We start from the raw sequence: 25,100 nt of genomic DNA, 5'->3' as shown, positions 1-25,100 counted from the left end.
CTAAATGGTATACATAAAATATTACAAAAAGCATACAGTGGATTAAATTAATTTAAATCAATCCCCAAAACATTGCAGAATTGGTGGAAGGGACCCCCGAGGGTCATCCAGTCCAACCCCTCGCAATGCAGGAATCACACATTGAGAATCCCTGGCAAGCAGCCCTTCAGCAGTGGCTCATTTAGCGCTTTTTGCCTTGAAAGGCCTAAGGAGAGGGCTGCTGGATCTCCTGAAGAGCTTCTGATGTAGTAGGGCATTGTGGACCTGTATGGCTTTTTTTTGTTTGTATGTTTTTCTTTCTTATATTATTCAATAAAGATAATTTATTTATTTTTGAACTTTGCTTGGTTCCTCCTTGGTAGTCCGTGTAATGGTTTCATCAGTGCTAGAACTCAGGACCCACTGCCTTGAGGGACATCTAAGAGCAGTTTTGCAGGGGACAGGTCTCCCTTGGGAGGTGGTGGACTCTCCTTCCTTGGAGGTTTCTAAGCAGAGATCGGACGGCCATCTGCCATGGATGCTTCAGCTGAGATTCCTGCTTTGCTTGGGGTTGGACTAGATAATAATAATAATAATAATAATAATAATAATAATAATAATAATAATTTATTATTTATACCCCGCCCATCTGGCCGGGTCTCCCCAGCCACTCTGGGCGGCCTCCAACAAATACCAAAATACAATACAGAGTCACAAATTAAAAACTTCCCTAAACAGGGCTGCCTTCAGGTATTTTCTAAATGACAGGTAGTTGTTTATCTCTCTAACTCCTGATGGGAGGGCGTTCCACAGGGCGGGCGCCACCACCGAGAAGGCCCTCTGCCTGGTTCCCTGTAGCTTTGCTTCTCACAGTGAGGGAACCGCCAGAAGGCCCTCGGCGCTGGATCTCAGTGTCTGGGCTGAATGATGGGGGTGGAGACGCTCCTTCAGGTATACAGGACCGAGGCTGTTTAGGGCTTTCAAGGTCAGCACCAACACTTTGAATTGTGTTCGGAAATGTACTGGGAGCCAATGCAGATCTCTCAGGACCGGTGTTATGTGGTCCCGCCAGCCACTCCCAGTCACCTGTCTAGCTGCCGCATTCTGGATTAATTGCAGTTTCCGGGTCACCTTCAAAGGTAGCCCCACATAGAGCGCATTGCAGTAGTCCAAGCGGGAGATAACTAGAGCATGTACCACTCTGGCGAGACAGTCTGTGGGCAGGTAGGGTCTCAGCCTGCGTACCAGATGGAGCTGGTAGACAGCCGCCCTGGACACAGAATTACCCTGCACCTCCATGGACAGCTGTGAGTCCAAAATGACTCCCAGGCTGCGCACCTGGTCCTTCAGGGGCACAGTTACCCCATTCAGGACCAGGGAGTCCTCCACACCTGCCCTCCTCCTGTCCCCCCAAAACAGTACTTCTGTCTTGTCAGGATTCAACCTCAATCTGTTAGCCGCCATCCATCCTCCAACCGCCTCCAGGCACTCACACAGGACCTTCACGGCCTTCACTGGTTCTGATTTGAAAGAGAGGTAGAGCTGGGTATCATCTGCACACTGAAGAACACCCAGCCCAAACCCCCTGATGATCTCTCCCAGCGGCTTCATATAGATATTAAAAAGCATGGGGGAGAGGACAGAACCCTGAGGCACCCCACAAGTGAGAGCCCAGGGGTCTGAACACTCATCCCCCACCACCACTTTCTGAACACGGCCCAGGAGGAAGGAGCGGAACCACTGTATAACAATGCCCCCAGCTCCCAACCCCTCTAGATGGTCCAGAAGGATGTTATGGTCGATGGTGTCAAAGGCCGCTGAGAGATCCAGCAGAACCAGGAAACAGCTCTCACCTTTGTCCCTAGCCCGCCGGAGATCATCGACCAGCGCGACCAAGGCGGTTTCAGTCCCATGGTGAGGCCTGAATCCTGATTGGAAGCATACAGTTTAATCTCAATTTTTAAAGTCTGCTTGCTATGTCCCAGTGAAAGTGGATTTTCTGGGGTGGTGGTGGTGGTGGTGGTTTCGCCCCTGTTAAGTAAAATATTGAGGCAAAACAAAGATAGAGTCCTGGGCTCCTCCTTCCTTTCCCTCCTTCACATACCATTGTAAAGTCCACATCTTCTTCCGATTTTCCTTTCTTAACTGCTCAGGGCTGAATCTGTTAGCAACGTTCTTTTCACTCCTTTGTCCGAGGCATCCCCAAAACTTTTAGCCAAATTTATATTTCCAGCTCTAGGAATTATTCATTTTGAACTTTGCTTGGTTCCTCCTTGGTAGCCAGTGCGATTGTTTCAGCAGTGCTCGAACTCAGGACCCGCTGCCTTGAGGGACTTCTAAGAGCCTGATTTCTATTTCAGTGTATCTGAAGAAGTGTGCATGCACACGAAAGATCATACCAAGAACAAACTCAGTTGGTCTCTTAGGTGCTACTGGAAGGATTTTTTTACTTTTTTATTTTGCTTTGTCTATGGCAGACCAACAGGGCTACGTACCTGTAGCGATTATTTCAGCAGGGCTAGGACTCAGGACCCGCTTCCTTGAGGGACATCTAAGAGCAGTTTGGCAGGGGAAAGGTCTCCCTTGGAAGGGGGTGGACTCTCCTTCCTTGGAGGTTTCTAAGCAGAGATCGGACGGCCATCTGCCATGGATGCTTTAGCTGAGATTCCTGCATTGCCGGGGGTTGGACTAGATGACCCTCGGATCCCCTCCTCTCTCTCCACTCTTGAATTCCTTTCCTCCTGCAAAGCCCTTTTCCGTGCAAGCTGTTCCTCTGGTTTCCAGACAAGGAAGGGAGATGCTCAGAGTCCAACCAAAAGCCTCACCCCCAAAAGGATATCTGGCCATTGGCGTAGCCCCCCTAAATCCATAAAAAGAATAAAAATCTGATGTTCTGCCAACCGAGAGAGGACACGGCTTTGCAAGGGTTAAAGGGAACCGAGCTGCCTTCCTAGAGAGGACAGGAAGCAAGAGAGAGGAGGCCAGGTCCTCCAGAGCCCAGGCCCCTCCCTCTCCTGCCAGGGCTGCCTGGCTGTCCCCTCCTGGGATCTGGTGAGTGGGGAGGCGGTGGGGGTCCCAGGGCTGCAGCAGGGGAGGGGGCCAGCCTGGGGGGGGGGCCTGGTCTGCTCATGCAGGGGGAGGAGAGAGAGGGGCCTGCCAGGGAGGGGCCAGGTCTGCAACACTCTCCTTCCTGCAGATCACAGGATCCCCAATGGCTCCCACGAAATCTCCCTTCTTCGAACAAAGGAGTCCCTGGGACTGTAACTCCGTGTGACGTCGCTCAGCGTCATTTCACACCAGAGGAAACATGGGCAAATGGTTTTCCAAAGCTGGAGGAGGAAGGAAGGAAATGTGGGAGAGAAAGGGGAGGAATAAAGAGAGGGATCCCATCCCATAGTCTGGCTGCTGCATTGCAAACCAGTTTCCCGGTGTCTCCAAGGGCAGCTCCACACGGAGGCCACTGCAGCAATCCCCTCGCACCCAGAGCAGGGCATCCCAGGACCACATCCTCTCTGGCCCAAAGGGATTGTTGCTGGAAAACCAGCAGAGACGGAAATGGGCGCTTCTACTCACTGAGCCTCCAGGGACCTTGGCATCAGTGGCTGTGTGTGTGTTAAGCTATCTGACAGAATATTAATGCTAAAATACCTGCCTAAATTTCAGGGGAAGTGTCATTGGCCCCGCCCACTTGGCCCTCAGGGGGTTGGCCAGAAACATACCTGGCCCTCAGAGCAAAGAAAAAGGGACACCCCCCCCAGAAGTCTGTCTTGAGAGCGGCAGAGAGTCCAAGTGCAAGAAAAGGAGACAGAAGCAGGGGAGTGGGGGTGGGGGTGGGGTGGGGAGGAACTCCTGAGGACCCCCGGGTGAGGACCCCACTAGAGCCAAGCATCCATTTTTTGCAAGGGATTCCCTTGTCAGTCAGTTCTGACTTCATGCATTGACTGGAAGGCAGCAGAAACCAGGTTGATTCATCTCACAGAAATCCCTTCAGTTGCCTCCAGATTTTGCATAGCTAGAAGGCTAGAGACTTATTTCTTCTCCTCTTCCTCCTCCTCTTTCTTTTCAAAAAGATAGCTCATAGTCTGGGATGTGGTGCAGTCCAGCCCTCGTTCCCTCCAAGACTCATCCATGCTTGCTCAGGGAACCATTCCCTCCCCCTGTCCTACAAATTTTGTAAGAGAACAATGTATTTGCTTTGTAGGATTTGCTAGAGCTTCTCATTCAGACGGACAGAACTTGGCAGAAGACCAAAGGGTTCCTTCCGATCTCTCAGAGGCTTCCTGAGAGCACAGATGGATGAGCGAGACTCAGCTGGCCCTGGAGCAGGAAGAGGCCATGCCATCCAAACTGGGAGCAGTGGGGGATTCTGGGAAAACCCAGTGCAGAAGATCCTGGGTGAGGAGGACACCCTCTGCTCAGAGGTACAGAGCCGGCAGTTGAGGCAGTTCTGCTACCTGCAAGCCAAAGGACCCCGAGAGGTTTGCAGCCGACTCTACCACTTTTGCCACCAGTGGCTGAAACCAGAAAGGTACATGAAAGCTGAGATGCTGGACCTGGTGATCTTGGAGCAATTCCTGGATGTCCTTCCCCCGGAGATGGAGAGCTGGGTGAGGGAATGCGGAGCGGAGACCAGTTCCCAGGCAGTGGCCCTGGCCGAAGGTTTCCTCCTGAGTCAGGCAGAGGAGAGAAAGCAGGTGAGAGAGACTTTCCTCTGGATACCTCCGTTGGACACCAGAGAGAGGCCACTGGGTAAGGAGAGAGGTAGGTTTTCTCCGTTTGGTCTCATTCTGTTGGTTTTCCAACTCCTCTGAGGGTTCTTTTCATCTTGTTTTGGGGGGAGACAGTTGGGAACAAGGGTCCAGGGGAGGGGAGATGTATTTCTAAACCAGTGTTTTTCAACCTTTTTTGGGCAAGGGCACACTTGTTTTATGAAAAAAATCACGAGGCACACCACCATTAGAAAATGTTTAAAAAATTAACTCTGTTCCTATATTGACTATATATAAAGTAATTCTCTTGAACAGGAATCAAATAAACACAATTTTTCCCACGGCACACCAGGCAACATCTCGCGGCACACTAGTGTGCCGCGGAACAGTGGTTGAAAAACACTGTTCTAAACAACTGACATATGAAACGGGCACAAAAGTCCAAATGCTCTCAGCAGGTAAGGCTTTCTCAAAGGCCCATCTGTAGTTAGAGATGCCCTGTTTCACCTGTGAGAGAAGCAGGCACTCCTGACCCCCTGTTTACCTTTTTTCTCTTGCAGGTGACAGAATGATGCCAGCAAGACCTCCTGATCCGTCTTTTCATGGGGGCAGAAGGGAAGCAGCGGCTGTGGAACCAGATCAGGTCAGGGGAAGCTGCCTTGTGGGGACAGAGGCCGAGGGATGGAGCAATGTCATGGACTGGTTGGGCACAGAGGAATGGTGGGAGGAAGCAGCTGGGGAACCAGGAAGGGAAGACATCTTAGAGGCCAAGGAGTGGAGGTGGAGGAAGGATGAGCGGTCAGAGTAAGAAGAGGGAGAAGCCTGGAAGAGGAGGTGTCAGAAGCTGAAGGGGCAACAGGGCTTAGTGAGCTGGGAGACTCTGTGGCAGAATGCAGTGCAGAATGAGAGGCAGAAGAGGAAGGAGGCAAGTGGGAGGAGGGAGGTCGAGAGGCAGAGGTGAGTCAGGATAAGGAAGAGCCACTGGTGTCTCCCTCTTCTTTTGCCAGAAGCCACCCTCCCTGCTTGTCTCTCAGAGCCAGGAGACCCCCTGCATTGCAGGAATTTCTGCTAGATCATCCAGTACAGATGGCCATCCAAAATAGGCTTATTTTATTTCTAGATTGATCACTGAATGCTAAACTTTGTTTCTAAGGAGTTGACATAAAAAAAAATAGTGGCCTACCCCCCATTCCTCCCCCTCTGCATGTCCCAATGAAGCCCTTGAATTTGACTCTAGGGCATTGGGAGGGAACTCCCCAGAGCAGCTCACGAGGAGAGGAGAATGTGGATCCTTCCATCTGGGAAACTGGAATGCTTGCGTAGGCAGAATGGCTTGGAAAACAAACGGTGGAGTACCACCTATTTGTACAGGGACAAATACCCATTGTTAAAATGAAGAATTAATAATAATAATAATAATAATAATAATAATAATAATAATAATACATTTGATTTTATACTCTCTGTAGCCAAGACCGGGCTCACGGCGGTTAACACCAGGTATAAAAAGAAATTGATAAAAATACAACTTGAAAACAAGATTAAAAACTTAAAACTGTTTGGGGAAGAAAAGGTCAAATCTTCACCAAGGCCAACTATCCAGACTGGTCCTACGTGGGCCAGAAAAAAGCCAGGGAAGCCCCCAAATAGGAGTTCCACCACAGAAGGAAAAAGGAAAGAGGGGGAGGGGATCAAGTGGATTCCAAGCTAAAGGCCAAGCAGAACAACTCTGTCTTACAGGCCTTGAGGAAAGAAATCAGATCCCGCAGGGCCCTGGTCTCATGAGACAGAGCGTTCCACCAGGTCGGAGCCAGTGTTGAAAAGGCCCTGGCTCTGGTTGAGGCTAATCTGAAATCCTTAGGGAACGGGATCTCTAGAGTGTCGCTATTTATGGACCTTATGGTCCTCCGCGGGGCATACCAGGGGAGGCGGTCCTGTAGGTACCAGAGCCCTAGGCTGCATAGGGCTTTAAAGGTCTAAACCAGCACCTTAAACCTGACCCTGTACTCCACCGGGAGCCGGTGCAGCTGGAAAAGCACTGGGTGAATAGGCTCCCATGGCAGGGACTCTGTGAGGAGCCTCACTGCAGCATTCTGCACCCGCGGGAGTTTCTGGGACAGCTTCAAGGGCAGCCCCGCATAGAACGAATTACAGTAGAAAATGTTGTTGAGTCGTTCAGTTGTGTCCGACTCTTTGTGACCCCATGGACCAGAGCACGCCAGGCACGCCTATCCTTTACTGCCTCCCGCAGTTTGGCCAAACTCATGCCAGTCACTTCGAGAACACTGTCCAACCATCTCCTCCTCTGTCGTCCCCTTCTCCTTGTGCCCTCCATCTTTCCCAACATCAGGGTCTTTTCGAGGGAGTCTTCTCTTCTCATGAGGTGGCCAAAGTACTGGAGCCTCAACTTCAGGATCTGCCCTTCCAGTGAGCACTCAAGCCTGATTTGAGAATGGATAGGTTTGATCTTCTTGCAGTCCATGGGACTCTCAAGAGTCTCCTCCAGCACCATAATTCAAAAGCATCAATTCTTCGGCGATCAGCCTTCTTTATGTAGAAAATAAGCATCCACAAATGAAATGTGCAGCAAAGCAATCCTATTGAATAAACAGCGCAATTTACAGGAAGGAATAAGAGAGCACTGTGTAGCAGATCATATTTCTGCTTTCTCAGAGGAGGAAATTCCCCTTTTTCTTTCAGGGTCCAGTGTGCTTTGAAGATGTCGCTGTTCATTTCACGAACGAGGAGTGGGCGTTGCTGGATCCTGACCAGAGAGCTCTGTATAAGGACGTCATGGAGGAGAATTGTGGGATCGTGGCCTCTCTTGGTAAGGCTCCCTGTGGGATCGTCATATCTGCCTGGAAATTCAAATAATACCTTTATGTGACCAACCTCATATATTTCCTCAGAGCTCAACAGGGCCCCCTACAACACCTGGGAACCTAACACCCCCACAATAAACAGTAAATTACAAGGGTTTTTTTTTTAACAATCTTCCTCAAATTATTCCTTTTTCTACCACGATTGGGCTGCTCTGAACGATTGGGCTGCTCTTAAATGTCAGCTTCAGAATTGTTAGGAAAGATAAGTAGCTTCAGGTTTTCTGTTTTTGTTTTTGCTCCTGTCAGTCTTGGGTTGACCAAAGAGGCGACTGACCTTGGAGATGGAGGGGATGCCATGACTGGGCCAAACAAAATCCATCCCAGAGAAGAGCCAGGCTTATTGAATCTCAGGTGGTAGTAGCAGTGAGGATGATGAGGATGAAGAGGATGATGATGATAGTAATACAGTGGTCCCTCGGTTTACAAACTGTCAGGGAACTGTCCCCGGCACAGTGCAAGGTGGTGGAAGGGTCTCGGGATGCTACAGAGAGCCCCAGCCCCACCTGACCAGCAGCATCTCCTCTGGCAGCAGCGGAAGTAGCGAGGCTTCCAGTGGGGAGGGGCATGGGACCCAGGGGATGGAGGGTCGAGGCTCTGAGGATGCTGGAAAGACCCAGCGCTCCCCTAGCCCAAGGGGCGAGGGAGGAGGCACCCAATTTCCATCGCCCTAAACGCGTCGAGGGGTGAAACGAAAGGATGGAAGGCGCAGTATTCGTATACCAAAACTCTTTTTTGCGGGTCCCAACCGGAAGAGGCCATTCCTGGATTCTGCGAGTGTTTGATCCAGACATGAACTTTTTAGCTCTGCGATGTAAAATAATATGCACAATAAAACTACAAAAGAAAGGTCGGAGTTTTGCCTGGTTACTCATGAGCAACTAACCGAGGACCTTACACAAACATATTAACAATAATAATTATACTTAAATCGAGGTACCACTGTAGTAATAATTATTATTCTTATTTATACCCTGCCCATCTGGCTGGCTTACCCCAGCCACTCTGGGCGGCTTCCAACACATATATAAATATGAGACATAAAAAATACTAATAATAATCTGATCCCATATAGAAAGAACATTAACTTTAAAATGAACAACTTATACTAGTCATTTTTTCTTTGCTTAATGATACGATATTTTTGTTTATTTTATTTGTATTATTATTGCTGTATTTGTATTTTCTTTCTACAAATGTATTGAATTTGGAACCTGTTAGGTGTATCAACAAAATCAAGCAGATACAGTAATTGCAATTGTTTTTTTATTTTTATTTTTTGTTTGTTTGTTCGGAACCTTTATTGTACATTTATGGTAAGTATTGTATATCTGATAACTGGACAACAATAAAAATTTTCATATCCATGATGTGTGAGTGTGTCTGTGTGTGAGTTTGTGTGTGTGTGTGTGTATATATATATATATATATATATATGTATATTACTCCAAAATAAGTGGTGTTATGAGCCATCAAACCTCTGAAAAGGCTTCCACAATTTTGACCACTACTGTATATCAAACAAAGCAACATTCAACAACTCAACAGAATCTAATAATAAATTTGTTGGTTAATGACAAACACCACAGGTGATGAACACACACCCAATTCCCTTCAGTTCTTCTCCATTTGTTCTGAGGCTCTAATTCTTTTTTGTCTCCACTGCAGATTGTGATGAATCGGAAATCGAGAACAAAGGTGACCACGACAAAATCCCCAGAGAGGAGAAGCCACGTAAAAATTTGGAGTGTGGAGAAAGCTGCAGTCAGAGATCCCATTCCACTTCCCATCCACAAAATCTCATTGGAAAGAAACTCTATCAGTGCATGGAATGTGGAAAGAGCTTCAGTCATAGCTCTTCTCTCACTTCCCATCAAAGAATTCATACAGGGGAGAAACCGTATCAGTGTGTGGAATGTGGAATGAGCTTCAGTCAGAGTGGCCATCTCACTTTCCATCAGAGAATTCATACAGGGGAGAAACCCTATCAGTGTGTGGAATGTGGAAAGAGCTTTAGTCAGAGTGGCCAACTCACTTTACATCAGAGAATTCATACAGGGGAGAAACCATATCAGTGTGTGGAATGTGGAAAGAGCTTCAGGAATATCAGCGATCTCACTTCCCATCAAAGAATTCATACAGGGGAGAAACCCTATCAGTGTGTGGAATGTGGAAAGAGCTTCAGTAGGAGCGACTCTCTCACTAAGCATCAGAGAATTCATACAGGGGAGAAACCCTATCAGTGTGTGGAATGTGGAAAGAGCTTCAGTAGGAGCGACTCTCTCACTAAGCATCAGAGAATTCATACAGGGGAGAAACCCTATCAGTGTGTGGAATGTGGAAAGAGCTTCAGTCACAGTTTCTGTCTCACTTCCCATCAGAGAATTCATACAGGGGAGAAACCCTATCAGTGTGTGGAATGTGGAAAGAGCTTCAGTCAGAACTCCCATCTCACTTCCCATCAAGGAATTCATACAGGGGGGAAACCCTATCAGTGTGTGGAATGTGGAAAGAGCTTCAGGAAGAAGGAGAAGCTCACTTCCCATCAAAGAATTCATACAGGGGAGAAACCCTATCAGTGTTTGGAATGTGGAAGGAGCTTCAGTACAAGCTCCACTCTCACTGCCCATCAAAGAATTCATACAGGGGAGAAACCCAATCAGTGTGTGGAATGTGGAAAGAGCTTCATTCATAGGTCCTCTCTCACTAAGCATCAGAGAATTCATACAGGGGAGAAACCCTATCAGTTTTGTGGAATGTGGAAAGAGCTTCAGTAGGAGCTGCAGTCTCACTTCCCATAAAAGAATCCATACTCAGGTTGGAAAAACCATTATACAGCTTTAGGAGCCAGACAAATCTTATTTTTTCTAATAATTTTTATTGATTTTGTCTAAATACAAACAAAAATTGTAACACAAAAATTATAATATACATACCATTTGGATTTATAGTTCAATTCCCTTCCCTTCTTCCATATTATGTCTTCCTTATATCATTAATCTATATTTCGCACATCTACTTCCTTTCCACTCTTTTGCCTTTATTTTCTCTTGACATTTTCCCTGTCTTTACAATTACACTTCTTTTGGTCACATTTCTTTATCTCTACCCCTACCATTCCTAAGAGGAATGCCTCTGGTATTTTCTTAAAGGTATATTTAAATATTTTTTTAGAAGAAGAAGAGTTTGGATTTGGTATCCCACTTTTCACTACCCGAAGGAGTCTCAAAGTGGCTAACATTCTCCTTTCCCTTCCTCCCCCACAACAAACACTCTGTGAGGTGAATGGGGCTGAGAGACTTCAGAGAAGTGTGACTAGGCCAAGGTCACCCAGCAGCTGCATGTGGAGGAGCAGAGGCGCAAACCCGGTTCACCAGATTACGAGTCTACCGCTCTTAACCACTACACCACACTGGCTCTCATTGTAAGTTCATTGTATATGTTTTCCCAATACTGTTTTATCAGATCACATGTCCACCACATATGAAAGAACTCTTAACTAGATCTGTGGCTGATTGACATCTAATGCCCCTTTACAATGTCGTGTTTTGTTTTTTATGTTTTTTTATTTGTAACCATCCTGAGACCTGTGTGTGTAGGGAATAGGCGCCAACTCTTAAAGTCCTAGGGGTCTTTGCCCCCCCCTGAAATATTTGAGGACGCCACCCCCAGTTTTGTGTGTGTTTTTTTCCAAATGCAACATTTTATTCTTCTGCAACTTGCCGTACAACTTTTCTTTAAATTATCCCTCTTTAAAAAAAAAAAATGCACAAAGGTCATGAGGAAAACAAAACACAAGAAAATGCAAATGTGCGTCTATAGCAAAAAACAACAACCATGAAAGGATATTGATAAATAAAAGATTATGTGATGAATTTATAGCGTCTGATATAAAAAAGAAAAGAGGGATAGCCATCCATGGAATCCCAAAATGGGAGACAAAATTAATCTTTAAAGATGAGGAGGAAAGATTATTAGGGATCCAAGTAAATAAAGATAAAAGGAAGTTAATATTAGTTGGCATCTATGCCCCGAATGGAAATCAAGGGCAATTTTATAAGAAGCTACAAAAGAAATTACTAGAATATAATGACGAAGATATAGTGCTGATGGGAGATCTGAATGGAGTGAATTCTACAGAATGGGATAGATCACGGGACTATTAAAACAAAGTCAGGGAGACTACCGTAAACTTTTCTACAGCTGGTAGAAAATCTAAATCTATTGGATGCCTGGAGGGAAAAACATGAAAGAGAAAAACAATTTACATTTTACTCTGATGCAAACAAATCGGCAAGCAGAATCAATGCAATTTGGGTGACAAATACCCTTATAACAAAGATCCGCAAAATAGAGATCATGCCAAAATCCATTTCTGACCACAATTCAATGATGTAAGAAATAGAAAATTATTTCCAGTAGCACCTTAGAGACCAACTGAGTTTGTTCTTGGTATGAGCTTTCGTGTGCATGCACACTTCTTCAATGATGTTAGAAATAAGAGAAAATAATAAAAATAAATAAAAGATGAAGGTTGAACGAAAGGCTATTAAATGATGATAAGATAGTAGAGAAGGCACAAAAGTTGATGAAAGAATTTTTTGAAATAAATATGACAGATGAGGTGGATGTAAGGGTGGTATGGGATGCGGGAAAGGCATATATAAGGGGCTTCTCTACAAAGCAGAATGCAACACAAAGGAAATTAAGAGAAGCTAAATTAAACGAAATTCAACAAGAAATAGCACAAAATGAGAAATTATAGGCAAAATCACCCAAAGGTATAAAATTAAACAAAAAATAAAAGTTTTACAATCTCAACTTTCAACAATACTGAGTAGTGAAATAGAAAATAAAATGGATGAGGCAGAAATCATTTGAATTAGGAAATAGACCTGGGAAACTTTTGGCAAGATAAAAACTTTTTGGCAAGATAAAAAGGGGATTTCTAAATTATTTTACCAAGTTATACACTAAAGGGAAAGACCCTATGACACCCTCTGCTGGCCAAAAACACTGCCCCAGAATCTGAACCACCCCCAGTATTGCTAATTGGAATTTATAGATCGCAAAACTGAAGTTTGATTGGCACTTCAACCTCTAGGGAGCTTCTTGGTGCTTTGTGCCTCACCTAGAGTACCCACAGAATTGTGGCTTCTACTGGCAACACACATAGGAGAACAACTGAAAGAGAAACCTGGAAAGGGCCACACCAAAAGGACATCCGGTGTGAAGAGGTAACTTTTCCCACTGCTGAATAATGTCACAGGTAGAGGAGATGAAAAGCTAGAAGTGTTCTACGGGACAAGGGGAGCTGTTGGGAAATTGAACTATTGTCTCAAAATATGACTTTTTAAAAAAGTTGCTGCCATTAAAGGCATTGCCATTCAAATGGCATGCATGCATCATGGGATTCATTGTGCAAGGCTGGCCTTACTTGGCTCCCATCCAATATTTTATTCAAGTCAGCACCACTGGGTCAGGTGGTTTACAAATTATTATAATTATATTGTTACCGTTCACATTAACACACCATACAAAAAAAGAAAGAAAATAAATTCCATCCTCACCAAAGAAAAAAATGAGAATTAATGTATCAACTAAAACCTTCAAAATATAAAATACATAAAATAAAAGTATTTTTCTATGCATCAGACTTCCTGTCTGTTCCTTATTACAGATTCTGTATTGATTGTTCACTGCCATTGCATGTTGTATAATTATTTGCTTATATTAGCGGTAGCGGGCTGACCTTCTTTCGTTCGCTCACGATCTGGGTCCACGCGCTTCCTCCTGTGCATTCGTCTCACAGTTCAAAGCAGAGCAGAGCAGCGCAGCTTAGTCCCTGATAATAAGGCTTCTGGAGTCTGGAGTCTTTTATCTACAAACTACTTTATTCACAAGCTATATTCAGATCAGTCTGGAGCACACTCCTGTAGCATGGTGCTCACAGATACGAAACCGAAAGAAGAATGGTACAGACAATAGCTTCAATACATCAGAAGTACATATCCAGTTGTGGGACGTCACATCCTTTCCAGGCTTAACCCTGTGTTAACCTGATAGTACAACACCCCCTCTCGTACCGAAACTGGATATAATAAACATAACAGTTCACCCCAAACCAATCCCATCACAGAACATCTTGTGCTTGACGTTTCCTAGAGGTTTGGTGAACCCGTTAGCCAAATTCTCCTGGCTGGGACAGTATCGTAACTTAACCATTCCGGTCCTGATACTTTCACAAACATTCTTGAAGAGTATGTCCAAGTGTTTTGTCCGAGATTTAAACTGTCCTGACTCAGCGAGTTTCTGGCAGGGCTGATTGTCTTCCCAAACTGTAATGGGCAAAGGACAATCCCCAAAGATCTCACAAATTAAACACTTATAGAACTCAAGTTCACAAACTGAGTCTGAAAGAGAAGCGAATTCTGCTTCTTGGATCTCCATCCAATTACAGCACCTCCAAACTTAACAATCATACCAGAAACAGATTTTCTGTCTGCCAAATTGGCCCAGTCAGCGTCAGTAGAACACTGAAGCGTAGTGTCACCCTGTGCTGACAGTTTGAGTCTGAACGTTTTGGTATTTTGTATGTACCTCAGAACCCTTTTTCACACCATTCCAGGCAACTATACTGGGTTCTGCAGTCTCCCTACTGAGTAAGTTTACCACATAGGCGATATCAGGTCTGGACCACTGGGACAAAAACAGCAACATGCCGATTGCGGACTGAAAGATTTCCGGCCTGTGAAACTTGGGTGGCCCTTCAACGTGAATATCTTTTACAAAGCATGTTTCCATGGGTGTCTTTGACCCTGCACAGTCAGACATGTTGTACCTGTCTAGCAACTGTGCGATTTCCCCCTGTTGGCTCAAAATAAAACTTCCATCTTGAGATCTGGTGATCTCCACACCAAGGTACATGCTCACTGGGCCTAGGTCCTTTAGCTTGAAACTCCGACCTAGCTCTTGAGCAAACTGCTGTACCTGTGCATCTGACTGACAAGCCAGAATGACATCATCAACGTAAATTAGAGCCAATGTTTGGTGCACACCTGCCCCTTTCAGGTACAGGCAGCTGTCTGCACAACTCCTTTTAAAGCCTACCTTGACTAAAGCTGCATTAAGAGTTGAATTCCAATTTCGTGCAGACTGTCTCAATCCATAAATGGACTTTTGCAATTTCCATACCTTTCCTGGCCATTCATCTTCAAAGCCTGGTGGAGGAATCATGTAAATCTCTTCCTGCAATGGAGCATTGAGGTATGCAACATCAACATCAAAGTGATTTACGATGTACCCTCGCTGTGCAGCAACAGCTAATAACATGCGCAAGGTTTCACACCTGGCAGTGGGTGAATACACCTGTGTGTAATGCACCCCAAGTCTCTGCGCAAAACCTCTGGCAACAAGTCTAGCTTTGTACTGTGGTGCACCACTAGCAGTGGGTTTCAACCGGTACACCCAGCGACAGCTCACAGCTTGCTGTTGTGCTGGGAGAGGTGTGGGAGTGAAGACTTTCAAAGACTTCATAGCATCCAGTTCCTTTAACATGGCATGCTTCCACTTCTCTGCCTCTGCTGCAGGTAAGCGCTGTAATTCAGCATAACTTTCTGGTTCGCACTGAGCAAACCCAACAAACACGTTTGAGGCTTGATACCTATCAGGCGGTCGTGTGGTGCATCCTGTATGCCTTGGCACCACGGCAGCCTCAGTCTCAGAGCTAGCTGAGCTTGAAGACTCTGACTGAGAATCTCTGTCACTAGTAGCGCCACCTAGCGACCTACTGTGTTTGCTCACGCCACGCAGACCTGGTCTGAACGTGGGTGACACAGGAGACCTACTGCGTTTGCGTGATCTGGTTGACCTGCTTCTATCTGAAGGAGAAGCACTTCTGGTCTCTTGCTTTACTACCCTCTTAGGAATTGCCCCCTCTGAACCTGCAACCTGTCTGGAGTTGGGCGTCCGCCCCTGACCACCAGAAGACCCGTTCTGGACAGAGGGTTGACCACTAGGAGGAGCCCCTCCTGAGGGTCCTGCACCACCTGGGACAGCTCCAGCTGGAGCGTCTGGTGCAATCAGTTGAGGGTCATTGTCCAGTTCACTGAACACGTCTGTGAGCACTTCTGGGTTACTGTGGATTCTCTTCCAACCCTCTTGCTCACAGAAGTGAGCGCTTCTGCTCACCATCAAGCGTGAACGGTCACCTTGTGGATAAGCAAATTTCCACGATTTGGACGCTGGCTCATAGCCGCAGAAAATCATTTTCTGTGTTCTAGGACCACCCTTTCTGCGCTTCTGTTTGGGAATCAAAACCCAGGCAATAGCTCCAAAGGTCCTGAAGTAGTGCACCTTGGGCTTCTTGCCATATAGCAGAAAATGAGGCGTGGTTCCAATCACAGAATTGTACGTCCTGTTGAAAACATGGGTACAATATTTCCAAGCTTCCCCCCAAAACGCGCGGGGTAAATTTGCATCAAAAAGTATTGCGTCTACTGCCTCTTGCATCGTGCGATTCCTTCCCTCCACAACCGAATTGCATTGAGGCGAATAGGCAGCACTCAGCCGATGTTTGATGCCCTTTGCGCGAAAGAACGCCTGCAAAGTAGACACCAAAAATTCAGATCCTCTATCTGATTGAAAGGCTTTAACACGGGTGTCAAATTGCAATTCTACAGCATTCACCCACTCTATGACTGTGTCAGCAGTCTCACTTTTGTCTCTTAACATCAAAGACCATGTGGTTCGACTAAAATCATCCACGATAGATAAAACATATCTCTTCTTTCCAAGACTTTCTACAGGGAAAGGTCCACAGAGGTCTGCATGGACAAGAGCGAAAGCCTGGGTGGTGACCCTGTCTGATTTTGGATAAGTACAAGTGTGGGTCTTAGCACATTTACAGGCATTACAATCCAGGTACTTAGAACATTATTGCATTTTGCAGCCTTCAGCATAGTCTACCTGCTTGCGAACATATCCAAAATTCATGTGTGCGAAGCGGCGATGCCACAAGTGAGCACAATTGGAGTGCGTGGGAATGTTAGCACACTGCGCCTGAACATCTGCAGTTGCTACCTCCCTAGCACCATCAGCTTGAGCCTCAGCCGAGGACTCATTACCTGTCTCCAAGACATATAACCCATTCTTGGAAGGCACCTTAACCAGCAGCTTCCCACCTCTGGAGATGGAGCAGATTTGGTTCTCAAACCCGACTTTGAAACCTGCTGCATTTAAGGCTGAAACAGAAAGCAAAGCGTGAGGCATATCAGGTAAAACATACACATCAATCTCAGTGTTCAGGCAAGCCAAAATGAAAACACCAGCAGTGTCTAATCGTCTTTTGGTAGAGTCAGCCAATGTAACAGTTTGTCCAGTCTCAACATGTTTACATTCCAGCAGTTCAGCTGTTGAAGGAAAAATGTTCCTGTTGGCACCAGAATCGATAATCAGCTTAAGAGCTGGTCTGGCAATTGCACTCCCCACCATTGCATACGTAGCAGACACATGGGAAGTCTCAGAGTTGCCAGCAGTCGAGCTATGTGACCCTCTGCAAGTCTTCTTTCCTCCTCTTATCTGTCCGTCGCTCTTAGCAACGACCTTGTGGGAGGAGGAGAACTCCCGTTGCTTAGGACAGTCACGTCGGAGATGGTGGGGGGAGCAGCATCTGTAGCAGAGTTTAACGAGATTAGCTTCGACGGCCTGCTCACCAACTGCACCCCCACTCCTGGGAACAGCATAGCCCCCCTTCGCAACATTTCCTTTCTCTCTAAGGTGTTTATTCTGCTCATCCAAAAGTCACGAAGTTACATAGTTCATCGATAAATCTGCAACTGGCACTGACTCCAAAGCTAACACCATAGTCTTCCAGCTAGAGTCTAGTGAAGACAGCAAAATATAAACCTGCTGCTCAGCAGTAAAAGGCACATGTAGCTGTCTCATTCTAGTATAAAGCGATAGCATCCTGGTGATGTGAGCTTGAATGTCCCCTCCGGGTGACAAACGCGTTTCAAACACTTCACGTATCGCATGTAAACGTGAGCCCGCTGTGTCACGCTCGTGAAGGCGTTCCAAAGATTGCCAAATTTCCTGTGCAGTCCCATCAGGATTAATATGAGGAAGCACATTCTCATCTATGGCCATGCAAATGCTAGCAGCTGCTTTAGCATCCCGTAGCTGTTCTCTTTGTGCTGCAGCCACAACATCATCAGCAGCACCGGCAGGAGCAACAGCAGGGGGGTTTAAGACACAAGTCCAATAATTTCGTGCCCGTAGCCAAAGTTTACAGCGAATCGACCAGTCGGCCCAATTCTTCCCATTAAGACATGGGAATGGGACCTGAAAGCTCTCTTGGGGTTCAGCAGCAGCCATTTTCCCTCCCCAACTCCAGGGATTTGCGTACTCACACACTCAGACGCAGGAAAGGCACTCTTCTCTTCCCCTCAGCTTCTCAAGCCACCGACTGTAACCCGATCTCCCAAGCAGCATTCAAAACAGCAGCTTCTGGGCAGCATTTCAACAGTCTCAGCATTCCAGGAGCTTTATCTTTTCGCCAGCCGGTGAAAGGCAAACAAACGTAGCTAACGAGCTCTTCTGGAACTCGTCCTTGCAGCCAAGCCAACATTCTTTCAGGGACTTGAAAGCGATCAATAAATCACCCATAACCTGTTCTATAATTATTTGCTTATATTAGCGGTAGCGGGCTGACCTTCTTTCGTTCGCTCACGATCTGGGTCCACGCGCTTCCTCCTGTGCATTCGTCTCACAGTTCAAAGCAGAGCAGAGCAGTTCTTAGCAGAGCAGAGCAGCGCAGCTTAGTCCCTGATAATAAGGCTTCTGGAGTCTGAAGTCTTTTATCTACAAACTACTTTATTCACAAGCTATGTACAGATCAGCCTGGAGCACACTCCTGTAGCATGGTGCTCACAAAAACGAAACCGAAAGCAGAATGGTACAGACAATAGCTTCAATACACCAGAAGTACATATCCAGTTGTGGGACGTCACATCCTTTCCAGGCTTAACCCTGTGTTAACCTGATAGTACAACATTGATTAACGAATTTTGTTCAATTTCAATTGTCACAGACCCTTTGCATCCCAGTCATCACCTATTTGATATACTTCCATCTGGACGTCGCTACAGGGCTTTATACAGAAAAACGGCCAGGCACAGCAACAGGTTTTTCCCTTGTGCCATTAAATTGTTAAATTCATAGTTGTGTAGCGGAAGGAGAGGCCAGTTATGGGTGGGGTTCCTTTGCTGTGTCATTGTATTGTGAGCGGAACAGTGTTTGTATAAGGTATGTTTACATTGCAATGTAGCTGAAGCAAAATTCCAAGTATGTTGGAAAATGTACTTGGCCAATAAATTATTCCTATTCCTATTCTTAAAATCAGTCTACATTGCAATCCCAAAGAAGGGAAGTGCCAAAGAATGTTCCAACTACCGCACAATTGCGACCATTTCACACGCTAGAAAGGTTATGCTTAAAATTCTACAAGGCAGGCTCAAGCAGTATGTGGACCGAGAACTCCCAGAAGTGCAAGCTGGATTTCGAAGGGGCAGAGGAACCAGAGACCAAATTGCGAACATGCGCTGGATTATGGAGAAAGCTAGAGAGTTATAGAAAAACATCTACTTCTGCTTCATTGACTGGGCAAAAGCATTTGACTGTGTCAAGCACAGCAAACTATGGCAAGTTCTTAAAGAAATGGGAGTGCCAGATCACCTCATCTGTCTCCTGAGAAATCTTTATGTGGGACAAGAAGCTACAGTTAGAACTGGACATGGAAAAACTGTTTGGTTCAAAATTGGGAAAGTTAGAGTGCAAGCTTCTTGTCCTATACAAGTCTATAAGGACAACAAATTGTGCATCCCTTTGCTTCATTCTGAGGGCTGCAAGCAAAAAACCTAAATACTTGCAGATTACATCCAAAGAGGACTTATAAATGTGTCCTATATGCCAGAGGGGGAAATACCTGCAGATTTGTTGTCTAAAGTTGTTAAGAAAGAACAAATGGATGCATATGTACATAAATTACAGGTGTATTAGATAGTTCAATGGTTGATATGAAAAGGGGGAGGATGTCAATATTTTCATCCCTCCCATTGCAAGGATCACCTGATCATGATGTTTTACTTTCAGTCTGTGAGAAAGGAGGGGCCGGAAGCTACTCTTTGAGACCTCCGGCTCTAGTATTGCAGGATTTTTCTTTTGATCTGTCTAGAGACAGGATGGCTGTATGAGAGCTGTTTCTCTGGTACATGTTTGTTATGTTCTTTTATTTGTTTAATTAGGAGAAATAAATGACGTATGCTACAAAACCTCCACAGCTTTGTTTCTGTTTACTCTGCTGCATTTGAGTGCTCACATGAGGAAATGTGAGTCCACAGCACCAGGACCTGCTCCTCGGGAATGCTGTGTTGCTGTTCCTGCAGTCGGAAGGTTGGTGAAGGTGCTCCCATCGCCCAGTCCATGCAGGTGCTGAACATGGCTGCACGGAAACTTCCTTCTCCCACCTTTAAAGTAAACGTCTATGTAAGTGAAATATACTCCGAGTCAAGAGTGAATTTCATGCTCTTTATTCAGCTCATAGTAGCGAGGAATGAACGTTTCCCCAAAACGTCTGCTTTATATACATTATTTACATAATGGGCCCCACGTGATTTGCTAATTTCGGGATACTCCTGTAGGCCAATCAGGCTGTGGATTCACTTCCACCTGGAGCTGGATTGGGTGGCTCCTGTGGACCAATCAGACTGCTGCATTCTGGATCCTATTGTTCTAGGACCAATTGGACTGCTGCATTCTGAATCCTATTCAGCTCAGTATATAACAGTATGGAAACCAAATCTACCCAAGTTTGCCTTCCTCCGCCAACCTCAACTTCGCTCTTCAAGCCAAAAGACAACACTTCCCCGTCCCCGGGCGAAACCCCCCTGGCCTTTCATTGGTAGAGCCGCCACCACGCCTGTGGTGTTTATTGAGCGGTGACTGACTGAGCGGGCAGCAAGATGCTTTCAACCTCAGACACTTGGCGGGTTCTGGGATGGCCGTGCAGGCCAGATTCATGACCCCGGTGGGCTGGATTCAGCCCATGGGACATAGTTTGAGGACCCCTGGTCTACACTGACTGGCAGCAGCTCCCTGTTTCAGGCAGGGATTTCGTCCAGCCATTGCAGGAGATGTCAGGGGTTGACCCTGGGACATTCTGCATGCCAAGCAGATGCTCAAAAGTTCCTCATATTTCACTACCCTTTCAACATTATACTATTAGCAACTGTGGAGATTCCACTTGCCTCTTTTGAAAGAAGAACACTCACCTGATCTGTTATGTATGTAGACCTATTGGAGCTGTTCAACCACCTTACAGGGTCTGCCTCCTGGCGCAACCTAGCCAATTACAGAAGAGCTAGGAGGGCAAACACTCCTATCAGAAACAAGCTAACTAAGGACTCGTCTCCAGAGAACACAGTTTTGGCGCACGGCAGTCAGTCTGGCTCGGGCAGGCTCACACGCAGCATGGTTGTTCTTGAGTTCTAATTCCGTTGTTACCAGTAATAATAAAAGGACATTTGGAACTAACGCTGACTCTGACTCTTATCCTAGCTGAGTATACAGTGGTACCCCGCAAGACGAATGCCTCGCAAAACCGCAAAACGAAAGGGTTTTGCGATTTTTTTAGTTGGCCCGCAAGATGAATTTCCTCTATGGCCGTGCTTCGCAAGACGAGGCATTTGTCTTGCGCGGTACCAGTGTAAGAAGAACCCTCCCCACTCGCCCTCCCAGCTCGCCGCTCGCCCTCCCTGCTCGCAGCTCACTAACCGCACTCCCCGATCGCGCTCCAACACCCCCGGCTTCCTCCCCCTTGCCCTCCCGCCTCTCCCTGATCGCGCTCTGACACCGATGGCTTCCTCCACTTGCCCCCCACCTCCCCGATTGCGCTCCGACACCCCCGGCTTCCTCCCCCTTGCCCTCCCGCCTCTCCCCGATCGTGCTCCGACACCGACGGCATCCTCCACTTGCCCCCCACCTCCCCAATTGCGCTCCGACACCCCCGGCTTCCTCCCCCTTGCCCTCCCGCCTCTCCCCGATCGCGTTCCGACACCCCCGGCTTCCTCCCACCACCACTGCTCACTTACCGCTCTCTGCCGATCTACCGCGATCCGGCACGCAACCTCCTCTTCCTGCTGGCTTCCAGCCTCCGGAAGCCAGCAGCAGAAGGAGGTGGCCTGCCGGGGCGCGTGGCCCTGCGGGGCGCCAATCCGGCCCACAACCTCCTCTTCCTGCTGGCTTCCAGCCTCCGGAAGCCAGCAGCAGGAGGTGGCCGCCTGCTGGGGCGCGCGGCCCTGCGGGGCGCCGATCCGGCACGCAACCTCCTCCTCTTCCTGCCGTGGCTTGGCTGTTGCTGCTGCAGGAAGAGGAGGAGGTTTGCCAGGTCGGCACGCAGCAGCCCCCCCCCCCGAGCCTTCGGAAGCCAGCAGGAGAAGGAGGTGGCCTCCCGGATTGGTGCCCAGCAGGGCCACGCACCCTGAGGCAGCTGGACACGGCAGGAGGAGGCAGAGAACCGCGCAGCGGAGAGCGGTAAGTGAGCGGCGGCGGCGGGAGGAAGCCGGGTGTGGGGAGAGCGTTCGGGGGCAAGCGGCAGCCGCCACCGCTCGCTCACCGCTCTCCCCGCTTGCTCGGTGCAGGCAGCAGGAGGCTCCGGCTGGGCCCAGCCAGGCCCAATCCCCCCCCCTGCTGCTGCCGGCAACAAGCTCTCCCCGACTTTTTTCCCATAGGAATGCATTAATTAAATTTCAATGCATTCCTATGGGAAACAGTGCTTCGCAAGACGAAATTTCCGCAAGACGAACATTCTTGCGGAACGAATTCATTTCGTCTTGCGAGGCACCACTGTATAACATGATCAATTTAAGAAATAATAATATCAATATTTATTTATTTATTTATTTATTTATTATTTTCCCAAACCACTCTGGGCGACTTCCAACAATATATTAAAATACAATAGTCCATCAATTATTAAAAGCTTCCCTAAACATAATAACAACAACCATTCATTTTCAGTCCATTGAATTACCAATTAAGCATTTCTGGAAAGGGAAATGGCATACTTTTGTATATTAGCATAAGAAGCATGCACCAGAAAGTATTACTCATTTATGCTGAGAATAGGATTTATTTCTTTTGAATTTCGCTTGGTTCCTCCTTGGTAGCCAGTTCGATTGTTTCTTTCTTTCTTTTTTTAATTACATTTATTGATTTTCCAATACAAATCTCAACAAATCTCATTGAAATTATTTCAATTACCGATCATATTACAATCCAAATTAATTATACAATTCCCAATTAAAACAATTCCAATTATACCTAATTTTTATAACAATTTTTATATATGGACTTCCCATGCCTCGGACGCCGGAGCTGTCTTCTCATCTCTTTCAATTGCATCCAAAGTCCCGTACGTTCACAGCCTCTGATATATGCCAGCAAGCAGATGGAATTAGAATGAGTAATGTCCCTGTATGGATAAGGTCACTCTTCTTTCCAAGTGCCACATTCCGACCGTCGCCATCTTCTCCTCCCGTTGCACACCAAACTTCTTCGCACAGCCTCTCTCCCCCGCTAGCATTGCATCCACTCCTTTCCAGAAGGGCCAGTCACCTCTTGTTGTTGTTGTTCAGTCGTTCAGTCGTGTCCGACTCTTCGTGACCCCATGGACCAGAGCACGCCAGGCACGCCTATCCTTCACTGCCTCTCGCAGTTTGGCCAAACTCATGTTAGTAGCTTCGAGAACACTGTCCAACCATCTCATCCTCTGTCGTCCCCTTCTCCTTGTGCCCTCCATCTTTCCCAACATCAGGGTCTTTTCCAGGGAGTCTTCTCTTCTCATGAGGTGGCCAAAGTACTGGAGCCTCAACTTCAGGATCTGTCCTTCTAGTGAGCACTCAGGGCTGATTTCTTTAAGGATGGATAGGTTTGATCTTCTTGCAGTCCATGGGACTCTCAAGAGTCTCCTCCAGCACCATAGTTCAAAAGCATCAATTCTTTGGCAATCAGCTTTCTTTATGGTCCAGCTCTATGGTCCAGTCACCTCTAGAAAGGCCAATATCCATCATCCACCAGAACGGGCTTCTCCCTTTGAAGTGGTGCTCTGCTTCACGGGATCTCCACAACAATCTATCTTTGCTGCGCCATTACCAGTCGGATGTCCTCCGTTACTCTTAAACCTTTCCAAGTCTTGTTTTCAATTCCGTACAGCCAATCTTTTCTGCCAAGTTGAATCTCAATTTTTAAAGTCTGCTTGCTATGTCCCAGTGAAAGTGGATTTTCTGGGGTGGTGGTGGTGGTGGTTTCGCCCGTGTTAAGTAAAATATTGAGGCAAAACAAACATAGAGTCCTGGGCTCCCCCTTCCTTTCCCTCCTTCACATACCATTGTAAAGTCCACATCTTCTTCCGATTTTCCTTTCTTAACTGCTCAGGGCTGAGTCACCTACCTGTATCTAAGAGCAGTTTGGCAGGGGGAAGGTATCCCTTGGGAGGTGGACTCTCCTTCCTTGGAGGTTTCTAAGCAGAGATGCTTTAGCTGAGATTCCTGCATTGCTGGGGGTTGGACTAGATGACCCTCGGATCCCCTCCTCTCTCTCCACTCCTGAATTCCTTGCCTCCTGCAAAGCCCTTTTCCCTGCAAGCTGTTCCTCTGGTTTCCAGACAAGGAAGGGAGATGCTCAGAGTCCAACCAAAAGCCTCACCCCCAAAAGGATATCCGGGCATTGGCGTAGCCCCCTAAATCCATAAAAAGAATAAAAATCTGATGTTCTGCCAACCGAGAGAGGACACGGCTTTGCAAGGGTTAAAGGGAACCGAGCTGCCTTCCTAGAGAGGACAGGAAGCAAGAGAGAGGAGGCCAGGTCCTCCAGAGCCCAGGCCCCTCCCTCTCCTGCAAGGGCTGCCTGGCTGTCCCCTCCTGGGATCTGGTGAGTGGGGAGGCGGTGGGGGTCCCAGGGCTGCAGCAGGGGAGGGGGCCAGCCTGGGGGGGGCTGGTCTGCTCATGCAGGGGGAGGAGAGGGGCCTGCCAGGGAGGGGCCAGGTCTGCAACGCTCTCCTTCCGGGAAATCACAGGATCCCAAATGGCTCCCACGAAATCTCCCTTCTTCAAACAAAGTACTTTTAACTCTGTGTGACATCGCTCAGCGTCATTGCACAACAGAGGAAACATGGGCAGATGGTTTTCCAAAGCTGGACGAGGAAGGAAGGAAATGTGGGAGAGAAAGGGCAGGAATAAAGAGAGGGATCTCAGCCCATAGTCTGGCTGCTGCATTGCAAACCAGTTTCCCAGTGTCTCCAAGGGCAGCTCCACACGGAGGCCACTGCAGCAATCCCCTCGCACCCAGAACAGGGCATCCCAGGACCACATCCTCTCTCTCCCAAAGGGATTGTTGCTGGAAAACCAGCTGGAAATGGGCGCTGCTACTCACTGAGCCTCCAGGGACTGGAGTGTGTGTGTGTGTGTGTTAAGCTATC

At 47.2% G+C, this 25,100-nt stretch overlaps 1 protein-coding gene and 1 pseudogene across 1 annotated transcript in view; one reads left to right on the top strand and one right to left on the bottom strand.

Moving 5' to 3' along the window:
* LOC117044872 overlaps positions 1-25,100 on the bottom strand; it is a 934,741-nt pseudogene that overhangs the window by 594,288 nt on the left and 315,353 nt on the right.
* LOC117045003 overlaps positions 1-25,100 on the top strand; it is a gene marked incomplete at its 5' end in the record, with an annotated part of 374,050 nt that overhangs the window by 175,538 nt on the left and 173,412 nt on the right. The window contains 2 exon segments of the mRNA XM_033145796.1: positions 9,379-10,322; positions 10,324-10,384. Coding sequence (XP_033001687.1) covers positions 9,379-10,322; positions 10,324-10,384 — 1,005 coding nt within the window.

Source organism: Lacerta agilis, chromosome 4, assembly GCF_009819535.1.
Source record: "Lacerta agilis isolate rLacAgi1 chromosome 4, rLacAgi1.pri, whole genome shotgun sequence".
Taxonomy (NCBI): domain Eukaryota; kingdom Metazoa; phylum Chordata; class Lepidosauria; order Squamata; family Lacertidae; genus Lacerta; species Lacerta agilis.
The sequence above is the reverse complement of the archived record's forward strand: the minus strand, read 5'-3'. Positions and strand labels throughout refer to the sequence as shown.